Raw genomic sequence first — 19,734 nt, 5'->3', positions numbered from 1 at the left:
CCTCCACCCTCAGATACCTGCTCTCATAGGTTCTACCTCAGAGACATTCTTGCCTTAGGTCAGGTCCTGTGATTCCTCTCTTGGAGAATTACAACTGCTTCCCAATTGGTTCCCTTCTAGAAGCCTCTCCACTTACTCCCTACCTTCTGGTCAAAGTAATTTTCCTGAAAACAAACCTGATGATTGAAAAACTCCCCATACTCCCCTCCTAATCGTCAGTGGCTATTACCTGTATGGTACCTGCAAACTCTGGGCATACATATATTCAAACCTCTCCTCCCGAGTCAAAGAAACAACAGTCCGGAAATTTTCTATCGCTTCGGTGGCAATCTGCAACAGAGAACACTCCGTCACTAAAGGTACAAAAGTAAACAGTGGCAATGAGTTGGAATTCCACTAAAGAGATTAATATTATATATTAAACAATATTTATTATGACCTCCGAGTTTCTTTGCTATGGAAAGAGATACTAAGTATGTTATCAAACTGAGTTTTAGATCTGGAAAGAACATGAGCTAATTTAAACTCCTCTCTGCAGAAAGAGATTCTCAAGTGCAACAGATGAAGGCCCTTACCTAAAGCCACATAGCTTAACTGGAGCAAAAGTAACCTGAGAACTCAGTATTTTACCTCTATTGAAGTGCTCTTTGTTCTATGATGGTCACATTTTAAGTTCATAATTATTATATATAAATTATTATAATATCATTATAATTGCTATTATTAAAAATATGTAATGTTTATATTTTTCTCTGCATAACTGTCATGAGACAACTAGAGAATATTTGGAAAATACTAAAAAGATAAAGAAGGTAATGAAAAGTTACATATTGGTGTATTTTACATAATAGCTTACATGCTGTTTGTTATTTTCTAAAAATATACCTGTTTAACAAAATTGGACTGAAGTTCTATGTTTGGCTTTACAGCCTTATTTTTTACTTTAACAAATATCAAAAGCCTTTTTCAAGGATGTTAAATATATATATTAACAATGGGTTGTTTAAAGGGCCTCTGAAAAAAGCTTTTACAGAACAAAGTTTTCAATTCTTATTAAAAAGAATGCTGTGAAAACATCCTTACACATTTATGTCCCTATTAAATTATTCTTTTAGACATTCTTAAAAGTGAATTAACAAGATCAAAGAAAATAAACTAATTTTTAAGGAGTATAGCATATATTAACAATTTGTTTTCCAGAAAGTTTCTATCATTTGATTATGTTTTAGTTGAAAGTTAACTTCCAACAAGGCTATCTCATTAGGACAAGTACACCATTACCACCTTTTAGAGTCTGGGTAAAAAGGCTATACAAAATACAGAAAACACCAGTGTACAATACAAAATGATATTTCAGCCTGCTTCAGCGTGGGACCTTAAAACATCTCTCTGTCTTGTTCTCCTCATCTATAAAATGAGGATAGACAAGAGGGTCTCTGAAGTCCCTTTTAACTCTAATTTTAAGACAAATAATTTTTAGATTGTAAGTCTAAACTATAAATCACTAAGAAAAATTACCCATATTAAGATGTTCTTCCTTTCTCTGGCCTCTTCCTGGTCAGAACTGACTCTAATACAGGCAAATTCAATTATATGAGAGTGATTTATGGCACAAAAATCACAAATCCAAAATCTCACTTATTCTTTACTGAATCCTACACCAATACCTAACTTCAAAGATAATAGTGAATATTTGATAGGACATTGTTGGTTTTAATGACTAATGCGAAAGAAGAAAGAAATTAATACCATGTTCTTAAAAACAAAAAAAGTATTTAAAAAATACAGTTAAAAATATTATATTCTATCTCAATTACACGAAAAAAATTGTTAAAAATTCAAACATATGGAGGCTAAATAACACACTTCTGAATAACCAACAAATCATAGAAGAAATCAAAAAAGAAATCAAAATATGCATAGAAATGAATGAAAATGAAAACACAACAACCCAAAACCTATGGGACACTGTAAAAGCAGTGCTAAGGGGAAGATTCATAGCATTACAGGCCTACCTCAAGAAACAAGAAAAAAGTCAAATAAATAACCTAACTCTACACCTAAAGCAACTAGAGAAGGAAGAAATGAAGAACCCCAGGGTTAGTAGAAGGAAAGAAATCTTAAAAATTAGGGCAGAAATAAATGCAAAAGAAACTAAAGAGACCATAGCAAAAATCAACAAAGCTAAAAGCTGGTTTTTTTGAAAAAATAAACAAAATTGACAAACCATTAGCAAGACTCATTAAGAAACAAAGGGAGAAGAACCAAATTAACAAAATTAGAAATGAAAATGGAGAGATCACAACAGACAACACTGAAATACAAAGGATCATAAGAGACTACTACCAGCAGCTCTATGCCAATAAAATGGACAACTTGGAAGAAATGGACAAATTCTTAGAAAAGTATAACTTTCCAAAACTGAACCAGGAAGAAATAGAAGATCTTAACAGAGCCATCACAAGCACGGAAATTGAAATTGTAATCAGAAATCTTCCAGCAAACAAAAGCCCAGGACCAGAGGGCTTCACAGCTGAATTCTACCAAAAATTTAGAGAAGAGCTAACACCTATCTTACTCAAACTCTTCCAGAAAATTGCAGAAGAAGGTCAACTTCCAAACTCATTCTATGAGGCCACCATCACCCTAATTCCAAAACCAAACAAAGATGCCACAAAAAAAGAAAACTACAGGCCAATATCACTGATGAACATAGATGCAAAAGTCCTTAACAAAATTCTAGCAAACAGAATCCAACAACATATTAAAAAAATCATACACCATGACCAAGGGGGCTTTATCCCAGGAATGCAAGGATTCTTTAATATCTGCAAATCAATCAATGTAATACACCACATTAACAAATTGAAAGATAAAAACCATATGATTATCGCAATAGATGCAGAGAAAGCCTTTGACAAAATTCAACATCCATTTATGATTAAAACTCTCCAGAAAGCAGGAATAGAAGGAACATACCTCAACATAATAAAAACTATATATGACAAACCCACAGCAAGCATTACCCTCAATGGTGAAAAATTGAAAGCATTTCCCCTGAAATCAGGAACAAGACAAGGGTGCCCACTCTCACCACTACTATTCAACATAGTTTTGGAAGTTTTGGCCACAGCAATCAGAGCAGAGAAAGAACTAAAAGGAATCCAGATAGGAAAAGAAGGGAAACTCTCACTGTTTGCAGATGACATGATCCTCTACATAGAAAACCCTAAAGACTCTACCAGAAAATTATTAGAGCTAATCAATGAATATAGTAAAGTTGCAGGATATAAAATTAACACACAGAAATCCCTTGCAAGTGGTTGACCAGCTTTCCCAGCACCACTTGTTAAATAGGTTGTCTTTTTTCCATTGTATATCCTTGCCTCCTTTGTCAAATATAAGGTGTCCATAAGTTCGTGGATTTATCTCTGGGCTTTCTATTCTGTTCCATTGATCTATATTTCTGTCTTTGTGCCAGTACCATACTGTCTTGATGACTGTGGCTTTGTAGTATAGTCTGAAGTCAGGCAGGTTGATTCCTCCAGTTCCATTCTTCTTTCTCAAGATTACTTTGGCTATTCGAGGTTTTTTTGTATTTACATACAAATTGTGAAATTATGAAACTAGAACACTTTCTAACACCATACACAAAAATAAACTTAAAATGGATTAAAGATCTAAATGTAAGACCAGAAACTATAAAATTCCTAGAGAACATAGGCAAAACACTCTCCAACATGAATCACAGCAGGATCCTCTATGACCCACCTCACAGAATATTGGAAATAAAAGCAAAACTAAACAAATGGGACCTCATGAAACTTAAAAGCTTTTGCACTACAAAGGAAACTATAAGTAAGGTGAAAAGACAGCCCTCAGATTGGGAGAAAATAATAGCAAATGAAGAAACAGACAAAGGATTAATCTCAAAAATATACAAGCAACTCCTGCAGCTCAATTCCAGAAAAATAAATGACCCAATCAAAAAATGGGCCAAAGAACTAAACAAACATTTCTCCAAAGAAGACATACAGATGGCTCACAAACACATGAAAAGATGCTCCACATCACTCATTGTCAGAGAAATGCAAATCAAAACCACAATGAGGTACCATTACACGCAAGTCAGGATGGCTGCTATCCAAAAGTCTACAAGCAATAAATGCTGGAGAGGGTGTGGAGAAAAGGGAACCCTCTTACACTGTTGGTGGGAATGCAAACTAGTACAGCCGCTATGGAAAACACTGTGGAGATTTCTTAAAAAACTGGAAATAGAACTGCCATATGACCCAGCAATCCCACTTCTGGGCATACACACTGAGGAAACCAGATCTGAAAGAGACACGTGCACCCCAATGTTCATCGCAGCACTGTTTGTAATAGCCAGGACATGGAAGCAACCTAGATGCCCATCAGCAGACGAATGGATAAGGAAGCTGTGGTACATATACACCATGGAATATTACTCAGCCGTTAAAAAGAATTCATTTGAATCAGTTCTAATGAGATGGATGAAACTGGAGCCCATTATACAGAGTGAAGTAAGCCAGAAAGATAAAGAAATTACAGCATACTAACACATATATATGGAATTTAGAAAGATGGTAACGATAACCCTATATGCAAAACAGAAAAAGAGACACAGAATACAGAACAGACTTTTGAACTCTGTGGGAGAAGGTGAGGGTGGGATATTTCAAAAGAACAGCATGTATACTATCTATGGTGAAACAGATCACCAGCCCAGGTGGGATGCATGAGACAAGTGCTCGGGCCTGGTGCACTGGGAAGCCCCAGAGGAATCGGGTGGAGAGGGAGGTGGGAGGGGGGATCGGGATGGGGAATACGTGTAAATCTATGGCTGATTCATATCAATGTATGACAAAACCCACTAAAATGTTGTGAAGTAATTAGCCTCCAACTAATAAAAAAAAAAAAAAAAAAAAGAATCCCTTGCTTCCTATACACTAACAATGAAAAACAGAAGAGAAATTAAGGAAACAATATCATTCACCATTGCAACAAAAAGAATAAAATACTTAGGAGTATATCTACCTAAAGAAACAAAAGACCTATACATAGAAAACTATAAAACACTGATGAAAGAAATCAAAAAGGACACAAACAGATGGAGAAACATACCGTGTTCATGGATTGGAAGAATCCATATTGTCAAAATGGCTATTCTACCCAAAGCAATCTATAGATTCAATGCAATTCCTATCAAGCTACCAACGGTATTTTTCACAGAACTAGACCAAAGAATTTCACAATTTGTATGGAAATACAAAAAACCTCGAATAGCCAAAGTAATCTTGAGAAAGAAGAATGGAACTGAGGAATCAACCTGCCTGACTTCAGACTCTACTACAAAGCCACAGTCATCAAGACAGTATGGTACTGGCACAAAGACAGAAATATAGATCAATGGAACAGAATAGAAAGCCCAGAGATAAATCCACGAACTATGGACACCTTATCTTCGACAAAGGAGGCAAGGATATACAATGGAAAAAAGACAACCTCTTTAACAAGTGGTGCTGGGAAAACTGGTCAACCACTTGTAAAAGAATGAAACTAGAACACTTTCTAACACCATACACAAAAAAAAACTCAAAATGGATTAAAGATCTAAATGTAAGACCAGAAACTATAAAACTCCTAGAGGAGAACATAGGCAAAACACTCTCTGACATAAATCACAGCAGGATCCTCTATGACCACCTCCCAGAATATTGGAAATAAAAGCAAAACTAAACAAATGGGACCTCATGGAAACTTAACAAGCCTTTTGCCACTACAAAGGAAACTATAAGTAAGGTGAAAAGACAGCCCTCAGATTGGGGAGAAAATAATAGCAAATGAAGAAACAGACAAAGGATTAATCTCAAAAATATACAAGCAACTCCTGCACCTCAATTCCAGAAAAATAAATGACCCAATCAAAAAATGGGCCAAAGAACTAAACAGACATTTCTCCAAAGAAGACATACAGATGGCTAACAAACACATGAAAAGATGCTCAACATCACTCATTATTAGAGAAATGCAAATCAAAACCACAATGAGGTACCATTACACGCCAGTCAGGATGGCTGCTATCCAAAAGTCTACAAGCAATAAATGCTGGAGAGGGTGTGGAGAAAAGGGAACCCTCTTACACTGTTGGTGGGAATGCAAACTAGTACAGCCGCTATGGAGAACAGTGTGGAGATTCCTTAAAAAACTGGAAATAGAACTGCCATATGACCCAGCAATCCCACTTCTGGGCATACACAGGAAACCAGATCTGAAAGAGACATGTGCACCCCAATGTTCATCACAGCACTGTTTATAATAGCCAGGACATGGAAGCAACCTAGATGCCCATCAGCAGATGAATGGATAAGGAAGCTGTGGTACATATACACCATGGAATATTACTCAGCCGTTAAAAAGAATTCATTTGAACCAGTTCTAATGAGATGGATGAAACTGGAGCCCATTATACAGAGTGAAGTAAGCCAGAAAGATAAAAAACATTACAGCATACTAACAGATATATATGGAATTTAGAAAGATGGTAACGATAACCCTATATGCAAAACAGAAAAGGAGACACAGATATACAGAACAGACTTTGGACTCTGTGGGAGAAGGTGAGGGTGGGATGTTTCAAGAGACAGTATCAAAACATGTATATTATCTAGGGTGAAACAGATCACCAGCCCAGGCTGGATTCTTGAGACAAGTCCTCAGGCCTGGTGCACTGGGAAGACCCAGAGGGATGGGATGGAGAGGGAGGTGGGAGGGGGGATCGGGATGGGGAATACATGTAACTCCATGGCTGATTCATGTCAATGTAAGGCAAAACCCACTGCAATGTTGTGAAGTAATTAGCCTCCAACCAATAAAAATAAATGAAAAAAAAAATTATATTCTGACCCAGCAGGCCAACAAGACTGAACTAAGGTTACCCTAAGCTACTAACAAATACAGGGAAATGTCCAGATTCAATTTATGTTAGAATATTTTATGCAATTATTTACATATTATAAAAATTATACTTATTTTAGAAATACTAACAGTGAAGAAAGCAAAAAGTTAGAGGAAAAAATCTCTCCAGTCAAACCCTCAGAGATAATTGGTGGTAGAAATATTTTCATTTATGAGGCTTCAAAGAAAAGAGGCTTTTTGTGCATTAGTTAAGAAAATTCAGCAAACTTTAAAACTGTCTGCTAAAAAAAAAACAGACCTTACTGTGAATTTCAATGTAATGATTTTAAGAAATATTTATTTTCTAGGCACATTTTTTCTAACGCCAGTGAGTACTGTTTGGTTTGTAACGTCATCACTTTATAGAGTGTGTGGACAGCCCAATAAAAGTGAGAGTTCATGAGTTACACACCTTGAATAGTGAGTAAAACAATATAATCACTGCACAATCATCTTCATCTTGTCACAAAGAAGAAATTAGGAAAAGGCTTAATTAGTATTCTGCATCCTCACAGCTTCATTTACTCCAAATTTTACATAGAGACCCAGTAACCACTATAGGAGAGAGAAGTTGTAATTCAAGAGGAGGAAATCAATAGCACTGGATTTCCCTCAGAAGTCATCATGTACTCAAGAATTTTTAGGAATGCAAAAAATATGCATAGGTTTCCTGAAAAACCTCACACTTCTCTTCCTACCCTTGTAGCAACTCAAGTGTCATTACAATTTTCTTTCTAAAAAAGAAAAAGCATCTATTCTACAAAAATGTTCATTCGTGAATAATGTAACAGAAATCAATGAAGCAGAGATCACGAGCAGTGTAGAGGTTTTAAGAGCTGGCTCTGACATCACACAGTCCTGCTCTGCACTGCTGGACCTGCTCCGTCCTAAGGGAAACCAACAGATATGATACTGGTCCCCACCTTAGTAGGGAAGGTGGTCATTAATCATAAACAAGTGGGAAAGAAACATCAAGTGCTGAAAAGTGTTAGCAATGAACTCGAATGTCAGGAGAGACCTCTCAGAAGAGCTATGAAGACCAGAGGGAACCAGCTTGGAGTTTTCTAGGAACTGAAAGAAGGCCCGTGAGGCCAGGGCAGGGTGGATGAGGGAGACAGTAGTGCAAGACAGGGTCAGAGAAGTCATCATGGGCTGGGTCATGCAGAGTTTTATAATCCAGGGTTGATTTTACTGCCAGTGTGATCAGAAGTCACTGGAGGGGTGGAGGTTCAGTTCAGATCAGTTCAGTCAATCAGTCATGTCCGACTCTTTGCAACCCCATGAACTGTAGCACGCCAGGCCTCCCTGTCCATCACCAACTCCTGGAGTCCACCCAAACCCATGTCCATTGAGTCAGTGATGCCATCCAACCATCTCATCCTCTGTCGTCCCCTTCTCCTCCTGCCCCCAATCCCTCCCAGCATAAGGGTCTTTTCCAATGACTCAGTACTCCACATCAGGCAGCCAAAGTATTGGAGTTTCAGCTTCAGAATCAGTCCTTCCAATGAACACCCAGGACTGATCTCCTTTAGGATGGACTGCTTGGATCTCCTTGCAGTCCAAGGGACACTCAAGAGTCTTCTCCAACATCACAGTTCAAAAGCATCAATTCTTCTACACTCAGCTTTCGTTACAGTCCAACTCTCACATCCATACATGACCACTGGAAAAACCATAGCCTTGACTAGATGGACCTTTGTTGGCAAAGTAATGTCTCTGCTTTTCAATATGCTGTATAGGCTGATCATAACTTTCCTTCCAAGGAGTAAGTGTCTTTTAATTTCATGGCTGCAATCACCACCTGCAGTGATTTTGGAGCCCAGAAAAATAAAGTCAGCCACTGTTTCCCCATCTATCTCCAATGAAGTAATAGGACCAGATGCCATGATCTTAGTTTTCTGAATGTTGAGCTTTACACCAACTTTTCACTCTCCTCTTTCACCTTCATGAAGAGGCTCTTCAGTTCTTCTTCACTTTCTGCCATAAGGGTGGTGTCATCTGCATATCTGAGGTTATTGATATTTCTCCCAGCAATCTTGATTCCAGCTTGTGCTTCCTCCAGCCTAAGGTTTCTCATTATGTACTCTGCATATAAGTTAAATAAGCAGGGTGACAATATACAGCCTTGATGTACTCCTTTCCCTATTTGGAACCAGTCTGTTGTTCCATGTCTTGTTCTAACTGTTGCTTCCTGAGCTGCACACAGGTTTCTTAAGAGGCAGGTCAGGTGGTCTGGTATGCCCATCTTTTTAAGAATTTTCCACAGTTTATTGTCATCCACACAGTCAAAGGCATTGGCATAGTCAATAAAGCAGAAATAGATGTTTTCCTGGAACTCTCTTGCTTTTTTGATGATTCAGCAGATGTTGGCAACTTGATCTCTGGTTCCTCTGCCTTTTCTAAAACCAGCTTGAACATCTGGAAGTTCACGGTTCACGTATTGCTGAAGCCTGGCCTGGAGAATTCTGAGCATTACTTTACTAGCGTGTGAGATGAGTGCAATTGTGCAGTAGTTTGAGCATTCTTTGGCATTGCCTTTCTTTGGGATTGGAATGAAAACGGACCTTTTCCAGCCCTATGGCCACTGCTGAGTTTTTCAAATTTGTTGGCATATTGAGTGCAGCACTTTCATAGCATCATCTTTTAGGATTTGAAATAGCTCAACTGGAATTCCATCACCTTCACTAGCTTTGTTTGTAGTGACGCTTCCTAAGGCCCATTTGACTTCACATTCCAGGATGTCTGGCTCTAGATGGGTGATCACACCATCATGATTATCTGGGTCGTGAAGATCTTTTTTGTACAGTTCTTCTGTGTATTCTTGCCACCTCTTCTTAATATCTTCTGCTTCTGTTAGGTCCCTACCATTTCTCTCCTTTCTTGAGCCCATCTTTGCATGAAATGTTCCCTTGGTATCTCTAATTTTATTGAAGAGATATCTAGTCTTCCCCATTCTATTGTTTTCCTCTATTTCTTTGCATTGATCTTATCTCTCCTTGCTATTCTTTGGAACTCTGCATTCAAATGGGTGTATCTTTCCTTTTCTCCTTTGCTTTTCGCTTCTCTTCTTTTCACAGCTATTTGTAAGGCCTCCTCAGACAGACATTTTGCCTTTTTGCATTTCTTTTCCATGGGGATGCTCTTGATCCCTGTCTCCTGTACAATGTCATGAACCTCTGTCCATAGTTCATCAGGCACTCTGTCTATCAGATCTAGTCCCTTAAATCTATTTCTCACTTCCATTGTATAGTCTTAAGGGATTTGATTTAGGTCATGCCTGAATGGTCTAGTGGTTTTCTCCATTTCTTCAATTTAAGTCTGAATTTGGCAATAAGGATTTCATGATCTGAGCCACAGTCAGCTCCTGGTCTTGTTTTTGCTTGACTGTATAGAGCTTCTCCCGGAGAAGGCAATGGCACCCCACTCCAGGACTCTTGCCTGGAAAATCCCATGGACGGAGGAGCCTGGTAGGCTACAGTCCATGGGGTCGCTAAGAGTCCGACAGGACTGAGCGACTTCACTTTCACTTTTCACTTTCATGCATTGGAGAAGGAAATGGCAACCCACTCCAGTGTTCTTGCCTGGAGAATCCCAGGGACGGGGGAGCCTGGTGGGCTGCTGTCTATGGGGTCGCACAGAGTCAGACACGACTGAATTGACTTAGCAGCAGCAGCAGCATAGAGCTTCTCCATCTTTGGCTGCAAAGAATATAATCAATCCGATTTCAGCATTGACCACCTGGTGATGTCCATGTGTAGAGTCTTCTCTTGTGTTGTTGGAAGAGGGTGTTTGCTATGACTAGTGCGTTCTCTTGGCAGAACTCTATTAGCCTTTGCCCTGCTTCATTCAGTACTCCAAGGTCAAATTTGCCTGTTATTCCAGGTGTTTCTTGACTTCCTACTTTTGCATTCCAATCCCCTATAATGAAAAGAACATCTTTTTTGGGTGTTAGTTCTAGAAGGTCTTGTAGGTCTTCATAGAACTGTTCAACTTCAGCTTCTTCAGCATTACTGGTCGGGGCATAGACTTGGATTACCGTGATATTGAATGGTTTGCCTTGGAAACGAACTGTCTGTCGTTTTTGAGATTGCACCCAAGTACTGCATTTCGGACTCTTTTGTTGACTGTGGTGGCTACTCCATTTCTTCTAAGGGATTCCTGCCCACAGTAGTAGATATAATGGTCATCTGAGTTAAATTCACCCATTCCAGTCCATCTTAGTTCGCTGATTCCGAGAATGTCAATGATCACTCTTGTCATCTCCTGTTTGACCACTTCCAATTTGCCTTGATTCATGGACCTAACATTCCAGGTTCCTATGCAATATTGCTCTTTACAGCATCAGACCTTGCTTCTATCACCAGTCCCATCCACAACTGGGTGTTGTTTTGGCTTTGGTTCCATCCCTCATTCTTTCTGGAGTTATTTCTCCACTGATCTCCAGTAGCATATTGGGCACCTACTGACCTGAGGAGTTCATCTTTCAGTGTCCTATCTTTTTGCCTTTTCATACTGTTCATGGGGTTCTCAAGGCAAGAATACTGAAGTGGTTTGACATTGCCTTCTCCACTGCATTCTGTCAGATTTTATTGCCAGTATGATCAGAAGTCACTGGAGGGGTAGAGGTTAGCAAGATCTTATTTGTGTTTATAAGAGATGACTGTGGCCTCTGTCAGACAAATATAAAAAGTAGACAGACAGACCAATTAGGCTGCTGCTATGTGACTTTGGGCAAGTTACCTGACTCCTCTGAACCCTGAGATTTATGATCTAACAGGGTAATTCAAAAGGGTTATTTAGAGTATCAAGTGAGAACATGTAGCATTCTTCGTATGATGCCTGGTACATAATAAACAATCAATAAATGGTAGCCTGAGAATGATGATCAGATGGGAGCTGACTTTCACTATTTCATAGACTGGTTGGTGCAGCAATCACTTCCCCTGCCTGCTTTTATCTCTCTCACGAATCACCACTGATTTAGAGCATTTAACTCACTCCTGACCTTTATCCAGAAAACCTGCTCTACCCAAACATATTCGTTTCCATCTGCACCCATTCACCTGCCCCACCTCCAACAAATTACCAGAGTCTTAAAGCTAATACAATACTTCGAAGGTGAAAACCTGTGGCTTGCAATGAATCAGCTTCTGACTGCTCATCTTCCTACAAACAACCTAAACCTCCTCTCTGGGACACTTTGAACACCTCCATAAACAATGACACTAGAAGCAGTAATGCACTTTCTTTGTATGCACATTTTTTCATCTTCTCACTAGATGAATCAACACATAGGGGAAAATCCCACAAATTAAAGGATTAAATGAAGTGACTGGTCACAGGATGGTTCTCTGCCAGGGGCCGATGTCACCTGGGCCTGACCATACCCAATGTCTGAGGACCAGCGCCATCCTACTGGACTTCAGGACCAGGCCTCAGACTGCGCAAAGGGAAACCTCACACGAGGACTTTCTCCCCCAGACAATCACCGAGAAGCACTAAAGCTGATCCAAAGAAGTTTCCTGAAGGAATCCCAAGGACACAGAGTACAAAGTCAGAGGAGATAGCAGGGAGGCAATGGAAAAAGTGTGAGTGCTGACACCCAACCAAAAGAACCCCTTTCATCATCCTTATCGGTGAGGTGCCTGGTCCAGAGACAAAGTACCCAAGGCCATGGGATCTGGGCCACTGGATCTGCCTGGGTCGCTGCCTTGACTCTTAGGAACCTTGGAGGGTCCACGGGTAGATGTATCCCTATCCTAGACGGTAGGCCTGGTTCTGAGGGAGCTCGGCTCTGACCGCTCATTTCTGCAACGATACAGATGATGTGATATCAGACTGTGTCCCGCTGTCAGCAGGCCTCTGTTTTGTTTTTTTAGTGGAGGATAATGCTTACACTGCTGTGCTGGTTTCTTCTGTACAACGTGAGTCACTCTAAGTGTACGCACATCGCCTTCCTTCTGAGCCCCCCCTCCCCTCCGTCCTGCTCCTCCAGGTCAGCACGAGCACTGAGTTCAGTCACCTGTGGTAACAGCAGCGTCCCACCAGCTGTGTGTTTTACAGGTGGTGGTTTGTATGTGTCTAAGACCTCTTTGTTTCTTAACTGAGGTACAACTTGGGAGCATGACTGTCTGGGTTTGAATCGAGGCTCTGAAACTTCTGAGCTCTGAGGCACTGGGGGCATTAGCTGCCTGTGCCTCAGCCTCACCTGCGAAAGCAGCTGACAGAGGAACCTCTCTCACAGGTCACCCTGAGGAGGAAAGCAACTGCCGTATACGCACCTGTTCAACAACAACTCTACTCAAAACTCGGTAATAACCTAAATGAAGAAAGCATTTGACAAAGAACAGACACATGTATAACTGAATCACTTTGCTGTACACCTCAAGCTAACACAACAGTGTTAATCAACTATACTCCAATATAAAGTAAAACTTTTTGGGGAAATAGGGGGGAGATTCAAAATGCAAATCAAACAACGATAACAAACAGGCAAGCAAGCAACATGCTCCCCCTACGCCCAGCAAAATGTGTTAGGATAAAGGGTAAACGGGGTTTCCCAGGTGGTTCAGTCAGTGGTAAAGAATTTGTTTGCCAATACAGAAAACATAGGAGACGCAGGTTCGATCCCTGGGTTGGGAAGACCTCCTGGAGAAGGAAATGACAACCCACTCCAGTTATTCTTGCCTGGGAAATCCCATGGACAGAGGAGCTTGGCAGGCTATAGTCCATGGGGTTGCAAACAGTCGGACACGACTGAGCGACTAACAACAACAACAACAGACGGCAAACACAAGTAACATGAAGGGAGGAGGTGTAATGAAAGGGAGACAGCGATAATATTTTAGCCAGGTAGACTGAATACCTTTAAGACTTCAATTTTTAAAAATCTCCCCTCCCCACATCTAATTAAATAGGCCTCCTTTCCTCAATAAAGCAATGGATTTCTGGAGAAAGGGGAAGGAAGGAGAAAAAGTGATATGAAAACAATTGTCTGTAACTAGAAAAGCCCCACAAAATTAGTCGTCAGTCTGTGAGTCTAAGAATTTGTTTTGCTACTTTTCTTCAGATTGCAATCTGCTGAATAAGTGTCAAATAAGACTGTTTTGAGGAATGGTTACAAAAACATTCTCAGGGACTTCCCTGGTGGTCCAGTGGTTAAGACCCCTGTGCTCCTAATGCGGTGGGTCAAAGTTCAATCCCTGGTCCAGGGACTAAGATCCCACATGCTGCAACTAAGTTCACAGGCCACAACGAAGACTCAGCACAGCCAAATAAACAAACACAAAAGCCATCCTCAGAGCATAGAAAGTAGCCACGACTAACAGAACAACACGGCTTTGAATAGTTCACTCTACCCAGGTCAGAAATTTTATCTCATCTGACTCACCTTCCCAGCACCTTCCAGTTCTTTCTTATCTTTCAGGGCTTGTCCAGAGAGCATTTTCATTTCAATAACTCCTGCTACTGCAATGATGGGTACAATTGCTAACAGGAGAAGTGTCAACTGCCAGCCATAGATGAGGGATATAATAATGCCTGTGCCAAGATTTGCAATATTCTGGGTAATTACAGCAAGCCTGGAACCTATAGCCTGCAAAACAAAAACGGAAAACACTGTTAGACGCCTTCGGATCTTCTCTAAAGTTCATGCTCATGTATTTTCTTAGGGACTGTGAAAATTCAGCTTTGTGAAAATCTCATCTCCTCGGTTATGAGCTAATAAGTTAGTAAAAGTTTACATGTAACCTTATTTGGTTTCCCAGATAAGGATTTCCATGACTTCAGAATAAATACAGAAAGTAGGTCAATAATTCAGAGTTCAATTACATATTTCTATCTCATTTGATTTTTTAATACCACAAAACTTTTCATTACACAATGACACCATGATCCCTAATGTAAGCTCTGCAAATTAGCAAGATAAAAAAGTCTGACAATTATGTTCAACTGGGACTGTTGGAAATTTCCAATGTTAGATGCATGACTACCCATAATTTAAGCCTAATATTGTCATTGAGGGTATCCAAATATTTTGTGGCTTATTTGAGATGCTTATTGTGTTTAGATGGCTTGCCAGGTGCTACAGTGGTCAAGAATCCACCTGCCAATCCAGGAGATGCAGGTTTCATCCCTGGGTCGGGAAGATGCCCTGGAGTAGGAAATGGCAACCCACTCCAGTATCCTTGCCTGGAGAATCCCATGAACAGAGGAGCCTGGTAAGCTACAGTCCATGGGGTCACGAAAGAGTTGGACATGACTGAGCTAGAACTAGAGAGACTGTGTTCAGAAAAAATACACAGAGCTGAATGTTATGGAATTTAAATTTACGATACTAAGCAGGGATCAGAACCTTCAGTTTACATGCCAGAAGGAGCCTGAAGCATAACTGTCAGAAGCATTCAGTTATTTCCAACTGAAAAGTCAGAAGTCAAAATACAAAGTCAATTCACTTCACTACTCTACACTTCTCTCCCTTACCCTGGAAACACCCCACAACCTCAAGCCTTTCCAAATTTCTGCTCTGGCCCATGTCTTATCAACTCTCCAAATTTCCTCTGCCTGAGTGGGGCCATTCTCAGGGAAAGATTAATGATGGAGACCAGTCTAGAATGGTCATTTCCACCTCTGGGTCCGGGTCAATATTTTCCCAACCCCAAAATGACTGGATACACTGAATAATAACCAAAGCTTCTGGCGGCCCTGAGTTTTAAGACAGAATTCTTTCCAAGCCCCCTGCCTCAATGTCAACCTTATGAAATCATTTGAAACTTATGTTGGTATAAACACCAAATCAGTAACTAGGGGGAAACAGTATTAAAAAACTACCAATAGCTCTATAATTAAATTCCTTATCAAGGAATTGCACCAGGTCTGCAAAAAACGGCATATATAACAGAACATTTATTTTTATCTGATGCCATCACTGAACTTATATAAAGGGAGGTTCAGCCATATCTGGCATAAGTCAGAGTGGAGTGGCCTTTCAAATCAGCTATGTATTTGTACATTTTCAATTTCAAAGTCAAGGATTATAATCTGAAAAGAGTCTGTGGCGCAGGCAAGATGGAGACTGTTCCTTTTTCAGTATCCACCAGCCCTACTCAGAACTCATTTCCCACAGCACCTGACTGAAAGAAGCACTCAGAACATCCCCCAAGTTCACAGCAGACAAATTACTCCAGTATCTAAGCTTCCATACACATAAATGTTTCACCGAGGATGGCAGCCAAGGCCACAGAAATAAGTAAAATGGATCAAAGATGCTTCTTTAATGTACATGAAAGATGATCCAAAAAACCTAGAACCTTAAGTTGGTGGGGAAGTAAGCCCCTTGGCACAGTATGATTAAATGCTTCCGGTGACACTGCACAGGTTCCTGTTCTTTATTCTAATGACACATTCACCGTCCCAGTATCTATTCCTCATACAGAAAAAGTCTCCAGAACATTCCATGGGAGAGCATAGATTACTAGAAGCCAGAAACTTTTCATTTCAACAATGAGGAGGAGGGTAGGGAACATTCTAAAGCCAGAGCCCAAGAGTGAAACAAAGTTAGGACAAAAATGCTTCAATATCTGAAACTCACAAAGTCTTTCCTCAAAATCTCTCCACCCCACTATGCTATCACATTTTTCTACCCACCTTTTCCTGTTCCTCTCTCTCCTGTTATTTATTTCCTCCTCAGAGCACCATCATATCACTTGAAACCCAATTTTAAAATATGTGAGTTTACTAGGAAAAAAAAAAAAAGCCTATTTCCCGAAACTCCTTTTGAAATTAAGAACATTTCATCTTTCTCTCATTCCCCTTCTCCAGAAATTTTTTTCTAAAATATAGTTTCTTTTGACTTTTGCTGCTGCTACTAAGTCACTTCAGTCGTGTCTGACTGTGTGACCCCACAGACGGCAGCCCACCAGGCTCCCCCGTCCCTGGGATTCTCCAGGCAAGAACACTGGAGTTGGTTGCCATTTCCTTCTCCAATGCGTGAAAATGAAAAGTAAAAGTGAAGTCTTCTGACTTCTATATGGCTCTCATTTTCTTTTTTTCTCAAAATTCCAACCCTTTTATGAAAATTAAACAGCCCACCATTTCACAGGCAAATATTGAGATTTTTGAAAGAAAATAAAAGTTTTCTTCTGATTTATGATTAGCAGGATTAAGCAAGCTACTTACTCAAAAATATCAATACATCAGAGAAAATCATTGATGGTGAAGTTAAATATGAAAAAATTAGATAAACACTAACTATATACACACAGACCTGAGTTTGCCCTGTTTTATGTGGCAATGATTTTTGACAGCATTGCTTGCCTAACATATTTATATATTATAAATTATATACTTATATATTATATAATTATATATTATAAAATATACTACTTTCTACTGTAAAATAGATACACACATGTATATGTATATACATATTCTGAATTCAAACATGCTCAGTCGTGTCCAACTCTTTGCAACCCCATGGACTATAGCCCGACGGGCTCCTCTTTCCATGGACTTTTGCAGGCAAGAAAATTGGAGTGGGCTGCCATTTCCTCCTCCAATGGATCTTCCCGATCCAGGGATCGAACCCGTATCCTTTGCATCTCCTACACAGAAGGCAGATTCTTTGCCACTTGGGCCACCTGGGGAGCCCCATGTGTGTCTGTGTGTGTATACATTTGTACATATAAACACACACATCCACCATCATAAGCAGGTCAGTTGGTGGCATGGAGGGGATTCAACTGTCCTCTCTCAGCCAATTTGTGACAACAGCTATATTTTATTTTGAAAGTTATGGGTATTTGCATTTATGAAATTTTACTTTTTTTTTTTCAACTGGAGGATAACTGCTTTACAATGTTGTGTTCATTTCTACTGTACAATGTGAATCAGCTATCACCTTATGCTAGCTTAAATTAAAAAAATAGAGTAATACTTTACATCTTCTTCCACCTACCATCCCATTTCCCTGCCCCACTTACGAGAAAGTCTTATGATGATTTGTCCAACTGTGTCCTATTCCTCTTTCCCTCTTTGTCTTAAATTCATTCCCATCAGGCTTTCATTCCCGTCACACCATGGAAACAGGTCTTGTTTGAACCATAAGCACTTCCATGTGGCTACAACACTGTACAACATATGCTTGTCTTGCATGCTTATCAGCAGGATTTGAGACCCTAGACTGCTCTCTCCTTAAAATGCTTCCTCATGTTGTTCTAGGATACTGCCCTTCTCCCTCAACAGCCAAGAATTCTTGCTCTTCTTCACTGGGTCATCCTCGTAGCTGTGCTCACACTATTCTCTTTTCTCTATCCACCCTTGCTCCCTTTGCTATCTCCTCCTGACTCGTGGCTTTAAAAGCCACCCATGGGCTGAAAAATCTCCTAATGTTTATTTCCAGGTGTCTCTGCTAACCTCCAGACTTGCAAACCTATTTGCCATCAGGACATCTCCCATCTACTGTGGGCATCTCACATGCACCATATCCCAAACACAACTCTTTTCACAGGTTTCCTGGTTTCATTAAAAAGTAATTCCATTTCTTCAGTTGTGCAGATCCAAAATTTTGGAGTTATCCTTATCTCCTTTCCCTTATATCTCACAACCACATTCAGCCACTCAACAAATTCTGTTGGCTATTTCTTCAAACTATATCCAATTTGATTTTGTCATCACGTCCTCTATGACTATCCTAGTCTAAAACACTATCTTCCCTCCCTCTGGATTACTGCAATGATCCCCCTGTCTCTCCCTGGCCCCTTTAGCCTATCACACAGCAGTCTTCAAAAATTTCAGATCATGTACCTACTATGTTCAAAACTCTACAATGGTTTCTCATATAATTTCAGATATGATGTTGATCTCAACTTATGACATTTCCTTTCACTCCTTTTATTCCCAGCCATACTATCTTCCCTGCTGTTTTAGGACCAGTTGTGGAAATAAAGGCTCCAGGAGCCTCAGGGGCTTTGCCCTTGCTGATCCTTCTGTTACAGAACATGCCACTCTAGACACCTACAGGGCTGGCAAATTTCCTTCCTTCATGCCTCTTGAGTTTGTCACCACATCACTGAGACTGAGGCCTGCCTTCCCTACCATGCCCTAACAGCGTACCCTGCAGCCATTTTTCTCATAGCACTTACGACAATCTGACATCCTGTGAGGACTTCATAAGGGCACGATTATTGTCCGTTTAGGAAGTTCAAAGTTATTTCAAGTGATGTTTACCTTCTGTTCTGTTAGACTCTGTACAGTTTGACCTAGACCTCAATTTCTGTTGATGTGTTTGCTTTAAGCAGAGATCTGTATTAAAATAACAATGCCTTAAGATTTTATTGGGATGTTATAACTCTGTATCGCTTCCACACTCATAACTGAGTTTATTCTTACAGAAGCCCCATGTATTAGTAGAAGAAATGTAATCACAGTACTCTTACAGAAAGATTAAGAGCTAAAGACTGATATGGTTCAAGGGAGGTAAAGCCACGGCAGAGACCACATGCTTCCCCCGCCCAAATCCCACATCCTCCTGTAGATTCTTCCCATAAACAGACCAGGTGGCGCTGGTGGTAAAGAACCTGCCTGCCAATGCAGGAGACATAAGAGATGTGGGTTCAATCCCTGGGTCAGGAAGATCCTCTGGAGGAGGGCACGGAAACCCACTCCAGTATTCTTGCCTGGAGAATCCTCATGCACAGAGGAGCCTGGCGGGCTACAGTCCATGGGGTTGCAAAGACTCAGACACAACCAAAGCAACTT

At 40.2% G+C, this 19,734-nt stretch overlaps 1 protein-coding gene across 2 annotated transcripts in view; it reads right to left on the bottom strand.

The window, feature by feature from the left end:
• Positions 1-19,734, bottom strand: part of ABCB1 (ATP binding cassette subfamily B member 1) — a 102,353-nt gene that overhangs the window by 18,264 nt on the left and 64,355 nt on the right. For both annotated transcript variants that reach the window (XM_043462853.1, XM_043462854.1), the window contains 2 exons: positions 14,369-14,572; positions 230-330 (listed from right to left, as the gene is read on the bottom strand). In XM_043462853.1, the coding sequence (XP_043318788.1) occupies positions 230-330; positions 14,369-14,572 (305 nt within the window). The remainder of the gene's footprint in view (positions 1-229; positions 331-14,368; positions 14,573-19,734) is intronic.

This window comes from Cervus canadensis, chromosome 3, assembly GCF_019320065.1.
Source record: "Cervus canadensis isolate Bull #8, Minnesota chromosome 3, ASM1932006v1, whole genome shotgun sequence".
NCBI classification, from domain to species: Eukaryota; Metazoa; Chordata; class Mammalia; order Artiodactyla; family Cervidae; genus Cervus; species Cervus canadensis.
The sequence above is the reverse complement of the archived record's forward strand: the minus strand, read 5'-3'. Positions and strand labels throughout refer to the sequence as shown.